The 10,117-nt window shown below is 42.5% G+C and overlaps 1 protein-coding gene across 1 annotated transcript in view; it reads right to left on the reverse strand.

The window, feature by feature from the left end:
- The window catches only part of GNAL (G protein subunit alpha L), a 177,152-nt gene extending 167,847 nt beyond the window's left edge, over positions 1-9,305 (reverse strand). Inside the window, exon 1 of the mRNA XM_079300550.1 lies at positions 8,700-9,305. Coding sequence (XP_079156676.1) covers positions 8,700-9,168 — 469 coding nt within the window. The 5' untranslated portion in view covers positions 9,169-9,305. The remainder of the gene's footprint in view (positions 1-8,699) is intronic.
- Positions 9,306-10,117: the final 812 nt, after the last annotated feature.

Below are 10,117 nucleotides of genomic sequence, written 5' to 3' on the forward strand. Positions count from 1 at the left end.
GGGACCAGCAATAGAATTTGGAATAATGGATTTTTGCATAAAATATAAATATAAAAATATAAAAATAAATTAAAAATAAAAAAATATATAAAAATAAATATAATTTTTTTTTTTGAGTGTATGAGGAACTTCAAGGAAGAATGACTGTAATGGCTCCTGATCTAGGAGCAAGATGTCAGGAAGCACATCAAACTCAACTCTAGTATTTCTCAATTGGTCTTCCACTAAGGCAAAACAGATGCTTTACAACACTGAAGTATCACAAAGTGTAAAAAGATTCCCAAAATTAAGAAAAATGTATTTACCAAAAGGAACAATGCATAGCAGTTATTTAAGTACACCTTCTTATCCAGTCCTTCTTTTAGTGTCAAAAGCTTGTGTTTCCTCTCTCAGTGCTATTTCATCTGCAGGGACAGTCCAGATTAATATGAATTTGAAGTACAGCTCTGCTAAACAAAACAGTCATCAGAACTTACATGACAAATGGCTAGTTTCTTGGTTGGGTATTTTTGTTCCACTTACCCCACCCCAAGTGTGAGAAAATACTCTAAAGAATTCAAGATTTCTGTTCTTCTTTCAAAACATTAAATCTAAGGAAGATCAGCTACTCAATCTAATCCAGAATTGTTACCCTGTAGTTCCCATCTGTTTTCATTCATGGAAATATTTTCAAGGGATAAAAGCAAAACATTTAAACAGCTACTCTTTTGCCCACAGCCATGCTCACAAGTCAGTAGACCCAATGAATAAAAGGATCTGAAAGTCCTCTAAAGTGACAGCCTGTCCTTCATTCCATTTCCCTGGTTGTTTATACATGACAAGGTTGCACAGCATCACACGTAACAGTACCAGACTTACAAGGTACTATGAGGTTTTTAAGCATAGCTGAAGCAGAAGAAGTTCTCATACACAAAAAAAATTAAAATTTATTCAGTTTTTAGTACTAGGTGATGAAATGACTAAAATTAAAGCAGACATTATGAGATGTAAGTTCCTTCCACAGCATCTTGCCACTTAGAGAGTCCCTTTGCCTATTTAGAAATTAGATTAAAAAAAAACAAAAAAAAACCAACAAAAAAAACCCCAACAGACCGAACCCTACCAAAACCTTAGGAAAACCCTCAAAAAACAAAATCCCCCCCAAACTCTTTAATCATATATTTTCAGATTATGAAGTGGTTAATTCTGTGTATAATCCTTATACAAATTATTATATTCTTCTGCATTTTAGGTTTACAGTTTATAAAAGAACATAAAAAAATAAATATATCTTAGCAAAGGCTGACACATTAGAATTGTTCATAACATGTTCTTATCTCTGCTAGACAGTGAATTAGACAAATACAGGAAGCTCAGAACAGGCAGAAGATAACACCATAAGTCTGTTTTGTAATTCAGATGTCCAGTGAGTCAAAGGATAAAAAAAAGCAATCCTGTTACAGAATCCATTACACTTGCCCTGTGCTTATGAAGACTTCAGGCTATGAGATATGCCAGGACATAATCCAACCATATATTCTTGAAGGTTTATCTCACCTGGACTCATCAGAGCAATCCTCTGCTTTTTACAAGAACTTTAGTGGCCATGTGTGCACACACAGATAAATGTGTGCACCTCCATCTGAAAAAGTACCATTTGGAATAGAAACTGACTCTACCATCAACACAAAAAATTAATTCAAGCATGAACCTGGAAAGAGTGCTTTCACTTAAGGGGAAAAAACCACTTGTTTTTGTTGTTGTTTCGTCCTCCACATGTGAGGCTTTGGGGAAAGTAAAGATGATCTGAAGAAGGCACTGTCTAACACCATGAAGTGTATTCCACATTTGCTCCAAGATACAGGATGATTAATTCCCTGTAGTTCAGGGAGCTGCAGAGTTGGCAGTGTCCCAGCAACATTCACAACAGTTTTCGATAAAAGATTAAGTTGCTTAATATAAATTACACTTGCACACAATACTAAGGATCTATCTGCTTTCACCCACACTTTTGGCAGGTTAATATAACCTTCATTCTTCATGATGGAAAAATACAACTCTTCCTTATTCATTTTAATCCACAGATGACAAATTAAACACAGAGTATGTATTACATGTATCAAAAAGTATGGATTTTCAAATTAAGAAAGAGAGGCTGGGGGTGAGGAAATGGTACCCACAGAGAGTGAGGACTCAATTTATTGAGTTCTCATGTTTTTATTACCGATGTTTTTCAGCCTGTTACTTATCTCCATTGCATGCACTAACCCAAATCACAAAAAGAATGTTTTCATTTTCTGAAGACCAACTAGATAATTTACTTGAATTGACTGAGAACTTCCTTTTTGGCCTTTAAAGGAATGAAATCCTCTTAAAAGAAACTATTAAGTGTATTGTCTACCATAGAAGAAGTGCAAAACTTTTCAATTTTTGTTTCTTTTCATTTTAAATACTTGGGGGAAAAAATTTCTTCTACTTTTAAATGTCTTTAAGCTGCAATCTACATGTTGTTCCCACATGATGTAATTTTTTATCTAAAATAAATATAACAGCATAGAATTTATGATTCTACCTGGATCTGACTTACTACAGTAACGGTATTTTCAAAAGGACAAATTTGTTATTCTTGAAACCTAACATTACCTTAAATATAAGTGGAATTTATAATTCTTCAAACTTAAGTTTAAAAGCAAACAAACATAAAACACCAGATTCCAAGGATGCAATTCAAGTTTTACTTCAAAGAGATCTTATCAGCTAAAATGTTCCACTACAGGTGATTGATGTAACATCTTATGTTACAGACATTAATTGGCAGCTTTCTTTCTGGGATTTTTTGATCTTCTGCACATGAACACAGAAAAAGAAAACAATAAATCCTTTTTTAAGCAGTTTTTACCAATTCTGGTTCCAAATAGCACACATTTCCTTCTTTGTACAGCTTATTCTGCAAGGCCTCAAGTTCTTAAACTCTTATTTAATATTCGTGTGCAGACAAATCACAAGACACAGGAGTTTCACACATACATTCATACAGTGCTACAGGAATAACATGAAATATGCTAATCAGTGTACTTAACATGCTCATCCACTATTGGAAAAAGCACAGATATAATGTGCACAGGCCAGATACAAGGTTGCATTTTCTCCAGATCCCGCCTAAGATTAATAAGATTCTATCCCTTTAACCTGAAAATAAGCGTTACCTCTTCTATCTTATTTGCACAATTTTATTTCTCTACTGTTATTCAAAAATCCCCAGAAAAGACCATTTTCTACATCACTCAGCAAAGGCAAAAGGCAAAAGGTTTCTAGAAGAGGTATAACTATCAAATAAGTTTAACTTGCTAAGCAGAAGGCAGGCCAGATTTCTGCCATGGCTTAGAAAGACTGCTGGATTTAAAAACAAAAAAACCCAAACCCCAAAACACCTTTAAAAAAATTAACTCAACTTTACAACTTCAAATGGTACCTGACTTGAAAAAGCAAGTTGAGGGAAGCCATGACTCTACGAAAAACCTCCACCATTAAGTATTTCCTCAAATTTGTAGTTGCACTGTGTCAAAATGAGAAACAAGAAATTGGTGTGTGGCTTGGTCAGTGGAAAAGGATAAACATGGTAACAATGTTTCACATTGTCTTCTAAACTGTCGTGGGGAAAAGGAAAAGAAATATTCAAATCCAGAAGTTTTACATATTCTTCAATATTTCAGTAGTCAAAAGTTATAATGGTAATTGGACCTTAAAATGACATAACATACCTGCAAAGTTTGCTTAGTTAAGACACTGCATTCCAATGAGCATTCATGGAATGCACACTGATAGACAAAATTTGCCTACTAACCAAAAGTTCTGATTAACAGCTGCAGAACCCACCCTTCCACAGCACTTAAAGCCTCCCAGTATTACTACATTTAACACATGCAAAAAAAGATTTAGGTTTCTTTTCTTGAATAACAAGTAATAAAGATAAGCAAAAAATCAAATAATGGAAATAAATTAAAACACCTAAATATGGGCTAATCTAATTCTAATTTACAGATAAAGAAAAGCTAAGCTTTCAGTACACTTAAAACCCCCCAAAGTTAAGAACTGATCCCAAATGTTCTGATGACTTCTGCCTATTAGGTTTCCTCCTCTGCAAGGAGTACATATCCCACTTCCTATGATGCTGCAAGTTACAACAGAAGCAGAAGAGCTTTTGAAAAGACATGCAAATTATACAAAGTATTAGGGATTAATGATAAAATCCTTCTACATTGGTCAGCATTTACAGCCTGGGATTTCAAAGTCCTGGAAATATCTATTCCTACCAATCATCTGTGCATTATCTCCATATTAGAAGTAGCTGGTTGTAAGGACCCCAAATATGCCAAGCTCCTTACAGACCAGGGAAGGAGTCATCTCTGTTGGTAACAGAAAAATATCTGAAGCATTCAACCTTATGCAGACACAAGGTAAGTATCACCACATCAAGCTAAACTATAATCAGGTATTTATCAAAAAGCATGAGTTGACACAAGTTGAAATAATTTTTAAAATAAAATTCATTAGGCTTAAGATTTAAAATTCCCTTGAGGATGATGAACTTAAGGATTTGCTGATGCAGAACACACATGAGACTGCAATTTTAGTCTAAAAGCCACTGTCAGACCAGAAACTCTCTTTGCACAAAAAGTTCATTTCTGACAACAGTCATTTGGTATATAGTTAAAAAAGCAAAAAAAAACATTACTTTTGTTGTAACATCTCTGAGCTTTTGGGATTTCCTGTTTCCCAAGCTTGACAAGGTATCTTTGTGTTTGACTTCCAACAATTCAGAGGAACTATGTTCTTCAGTATGTTTTCTATACTTTTGTACATGAACATCACCAAGCATATCTAAATTTCACTACCAAGTCAGTACTTAAATATCATGTAAGTCGGTCCAGTACCTTTCAAGTGAAGAAAATTACTATTTTTGTTTCCCCTCCCTCAACCCCTATATCATCACTTTCAGTTTCTGTTGAACATAAAAGCTTTTACTCAGAACACTTTCAGTTTCAATTTAGCAGGGAAGTGTAAAAGAACGTGTTCTGCTTGAGAAAGTCATCCAAAGTTAGGATAGCAACCAGGAGTCAGAGTAAATGGAAAAAAAAATAGGAGTCAGGTTAGAAGACAACAGCTATCTAGGAAAAAAAAATAAAAATCAATCTATAGCTTACTTCAACATTACATGATCCTTAATCATACCACAATGGTTAACACACTGTTTAAAGCCAATTCCCCTTCACCCCACTTACTCACAAAATAGTTTAAAATATGAGACTGCAAATGAGAATGTAAATTGCTTCTATAAAGTGATTTGTAGTGTTTCTACAGTTTCTAGGAAATCACCAGCTAAAACAGTCTTGCAGAAGAGTGACTGCAATTCTCTGGAAAAAAAAGACCAAACAGAAAACAAGACAGAAACCAAAGCTGAAAAATTCTGATCAAGCCCTGCCAATATGTTCAATAAATACATATGCTTAAAAAAAAAAAAAAATCCTCATCTCAGGGTTAGTAAAAGCATCCTAAGAATTCTGCGCAGATGAACACTTCACTTATAAAGAGAAAAGGAAATAAATCCCCCTACAGATTATACAGCACCCAATAATCAATTCAATAACCCATCAATTTATTGTGTTTTTAAAGCAGATGTCAAGCAAGAAGCAGCCAACTGTGGTGGAAAGCCAGTTTCCATTTCATGAGGGTTCTTCTTTCAGAAGAAAAACAAACAGACCCAAACCATGTCTGCTACTACTCCAGGGCACCAGTAAAGCCTCAGCATCACAGCTACAGCCACCTGACACTGAAACACCTATTTATGTGGGAGGGACAGACAGAGAGCTGATCCTGAGCACTTACTGCACACCCTCCCTTTCACAATCACTGGTTATGACAAAACACATTAAGTGCTTCCAAATGTAGGTTAGGGGAGAGTGTCAAAACATCACGTGCACCATGAGACATTAGTTGGGGGGAAGCTGTGACAGGCAAGAACAGGCTCTTTGAGAGATATTTACCAACATACACTACAAAAAGCCTTTGAGACTTCCTAATATCTTGGTAACTTATTACGCACAGCTCATCACAAAGCTGATTGTTTTCATTTGACATAATAAAAGAGTGAGCGTGCTTTTAAGGAAAGGTAGTTTTCAAACATTTAGAAGCTTCTCTTCTAATATACTACTTATTTAGACTCTAGAGTTTCTTGGTATTCTTACATTAGGGCATTTATTTGCATACCCTTTTGATATCTAATCGTGGCTCCTTAAAATATACACTGTGTTTTTCTCTAAAATTTCAATAATGTCCTCTAAACTTGCCCCAGTAAATGTATGATTATACAAGGACAAGCCAAAATGAGGCTATTATTTACAAACTTGTGTTTAAAAAAAGAAACACAAAGCCCACGCCAACGCTGTTGCTCAACTTTGTTTGTTCTGTGACGGTGCTCTGCTGTCTCTGCATTCACCATTTCGCCTCTGCTGTGCATTTCCTCCATGTTGATGTGCAAAAATATTCCTCCTCTCTCTAGCAAAGGTAGGCTTTTCAGGTTCAGTCTGCCAGGAACACCTTGGGGGTAGGGATCCAGTTATTTACAACTTGAAATGCTACATAATATCAGGCTGGTAACATTCTTTATTCTAAAAGACCTTTGTGTACATTCTAAGTCTTTTCCTCTGTGCAAGACTGAAACCTATTACCTCGTGCAATGCAATTTTGTTTTACTTCTTCTCTGACAAATAAACCATTCCTCATTATAAATAATTTCCTCTTATTTACAGCAGCATTTCCAACACTTTCAAAAAACAACACAAAGCACCTGCAGCTCTCCCTACATCTAAATTAAACATTTAAGTCAGGCACTGATCTGCAAGGCCTGAAACAATAACCCAACATTTCCAGCAATATGGAGATCAAGAGAATCTTTTTGATTACGACACGGATTTTAAACAAAATTGAACACAGGCAGTCTTAGGAGTGTTGAATTTCTTTTAGGGTGCCAAAGGTTGGAGATGATCTATTTTTCAAACGCTATTGTTTCTGAACAGGTGTTTACTGCTCTGGTTTACTATGACAACCATGCCTGTTATAGACTACACACAGTATCTATTTGTTACAATTCTTTTGTTCAAGCAATGACAATGCTCTCCAGAGGAAGACTACCAAACAGGATTTCTGCCTTCTTGCAGCCTTACTAGGCAAACACATGTTCAGATGCTTCACGAGGAGAAAACATTAAAATTTTTAATATTTCAGTAAAAAAGGAGAGTTAATTACTTTGAAGAGTTAATTACTGCAACAGTTCAGGAATCAGAAGTGACATTTTATCACCACTACTACTACTACTAATAATTCCATGGAGTATGAATTACATTTTCTTCCTCCTTCTTTTGACCAGTTGCACTAGTATCCTACAAGATGGTATTTTATAGGTAATAATAAAGGCCATTATTTGGTTTTTGGAAATGGAGAATTACAGTTCTGGTATACCTTTTGTTCACTACTGTATTTTATATTTTCTCCTCCCCTTACCCACCAACAGGAATGAAGGAATCCAGTAAAATAGAAACAGAGTTTTATAAAGAAGGATGTAATGACTACCCCAAATCTGGAATGCACTTAAAGATAAGCACCAAAACTCCATACCACGCAACTTTACGAGAACAGGCAAAGAAGCTAATGAAAAAGCAAATCAGTATTTTCACGCTAACAGAAAACAGATTTATGACCACAGCTAAGAGGCCAAATAAGCCCTCTGCTCAGACCATAAAAAAAAGCCCTGCAGTATGACTGTTCTGTTTCCTGCAGGAAATGAGATGCTTGTATTAGATACCCCTGTGGTTTTCATACTGTAAATGTATCAGCTGGTACAAATCCTCTGGAGAGGACTATTAACTAATGCTTAGAAAGAGCAGTGGCAACAGCAGACGGCATGTAGCACCTCAGAGAAGAGGGGACAAAAGCTGGCAAGTCATCCCGAAAAAATCTGAGAGACAGCAGCTGAAGAACACATCTCGTAGTAAAGGCGATATCTGAGCAATGTACATATCTACACCCGCTTATTTCCCCTTACTACGCTCACTGCTTCTTTAAATAAGGAGCCTATTGCTCATCACCACTCCTCATTAAACCATCCCTGGTTACACGCGGCACAGGAGAACCATCCACAGGCTACACACATCTCATACATGCATGGCCATTTTTCCTCCTTCCTACTGTGCTTTTAAAAAAATCATTAATATTTTTTTTTTCCTGTTAATGTTTCCGAGTTGCGAGGTCGCCGAGCGCAGCTCCCGCCGCGGGCGATGGGGCAGCCCCGGCCCGGGCAGGGCTCCTCCAGCCGGGAAGAGCCCGCTGCTCCCCATCCGCATCGCTCCCGCCCGCCGCCTGGGTGGAGCCGCTCGCCCTCGCCCGACGAGCGCCGACCGCGTTCTCCATTGCAAAACCACTGCCAGAGCCAGCAGCGGGGAGGAGAGACCAGGGGGAGGAGGAAGGGAAAAGAAGGTGTAAACCTGTCTGCGGGAGAGCCCGGGGACGGACACGGCCGGGGGGGCAGCGGGGAGACAAAGGAGGGATGGAGGGTGCCCAAGGAAAACAGGGGAAGCCGGGGAGGGGGCGCTGCCGGGGAGCCCCGCGGGGCACCTGCCCGCCCCGGCACACCCCCGCACAGACAGACAGACACACACACGTACCGAGCAGCAGCAGGCGGTGCGTCTGCTTGTACTCCCGCTTCTGCTCCTTGAGCGCCCGGTCGATGCTCTTACTGACTTTCCTCGCCTCCTTCTCCGCCTCCCGCTCCTCCAGGCGCAGCTTGTCCCAGGTCCTCTGGAGCGCCGGCGGCTGGTGCAGCGCCTGCTGCCGCGCCGCCTTCCCCCCGCCGCCAAGGCCGGGGCCGCCGGCCTTGGGCAGCGCCGGCTGCCGCTCGGGGGCCGCCCCATTGCCGCCGCCGCCGCCGTTCTGCAGCAGCAGCAGCGGCGGCCCGTCCGCCTCCCCGCCGGGCTTACCGCCGGGCCGGAGCGGGACGCCGAGAGGCTGCGGCTGCGGGGCGGCGTGAGGCTCCGCCGGCGCTTCGGGCTCCGAGGCGGCGCCGGCGCTGGAGATGGAGCCGCCGCCGCCGGCGTCGCCGAAGAGCCGCGGGCGCAGGCTGTAGCAGAGCCCCATGGCTCGGTGCCCCCGCCGGGGACGGGCTGTGGCGCGGCGGCGCTGGCCTCAGCGCTTCCCGCCGGCAGGGCGGGCGGCGGGCGGGGAAGGGGCGCCGCGGAGCCCCTCACGGCCCCGCTGGGCCATCTTGCATCTTCCTCCCGGGCTGTGGCGGCGGCTCCTCGGCGCCGATCACCTGACACCGACCGAGCTGCCACCGCCGGGTCCACGTTACCGTAAATACCCCAGCGCCAGCCCACCGCGCAGCGCCGCCGGGGAAGGGCGGGGGCGCCGCGCCGGCACACAGGCGCACACGGAGCGCAGCCCCCCGCCCCTCGCCCAGCCCGCCCCGCGGGCCGGGGGCTCCCGGGCAGGACAGGACAGGGCGCGGAGCGGGAGTTCCGGGAGACCCTCGCCCCTCACGCCACCCGCGCTCCTCGCTTCCTCCCCTCCTCGTTTCCTCCCTGGCTGAAGGGCCGCCTGTGCGAGCCCCGGGAGCTGCACACACCCCTGCCCCTCTGCGGGGCTGTGCCCCTGACAGACACCGTCTCCCCCGGCCAGGGGGAGAAGCCGGGGCGCAGGCCTCTCGCTGAGGGACCCCGCGCGGTGAGGGCGGCCCCGGAGAGGCCGAGGCGGCCCCTGGCAGCCGGGCATCCTCGCAGCTACGGCCCCGTTCTGAGCCCCGGTGCACACACGCGGCTGCTCGCCCACGCGCTGACTAAGGATGCCGTGGGAGGAAGGCTTTGGGTGCGACGGTAGGAGAAAATAATAGGCAATGTTGGGGTTTGCTCGCTATCTCAGTCAGTGTTGGCAGCAGTAGTACTCCAGCAGCGTGCTGCTGTGGGCTGTGGAGGAAAGGCTGCTGCTAGAAAGCCGGTTCTAAGGAGGTGGCAGCCCTCCTCAAGAGAAGACCTGGAAAAATTCAGGCTACGTGGAATGTGTCTCACATAGGCTGTCATTCTGCCTCATG

Source organism: Erithacus rubecula (assembly GCF_903797595.1).
Source record: "Erithacus rubecula genome assembly, chromosome: 3".
In the NCBI taxonomy this organism is placed as follows: domain Eukaryota; kingdom Metazoa; phylum Chordata; class Aves; order Passeriformes; family Muscicapidae; genus Erithacus; species Erithacus rubecula.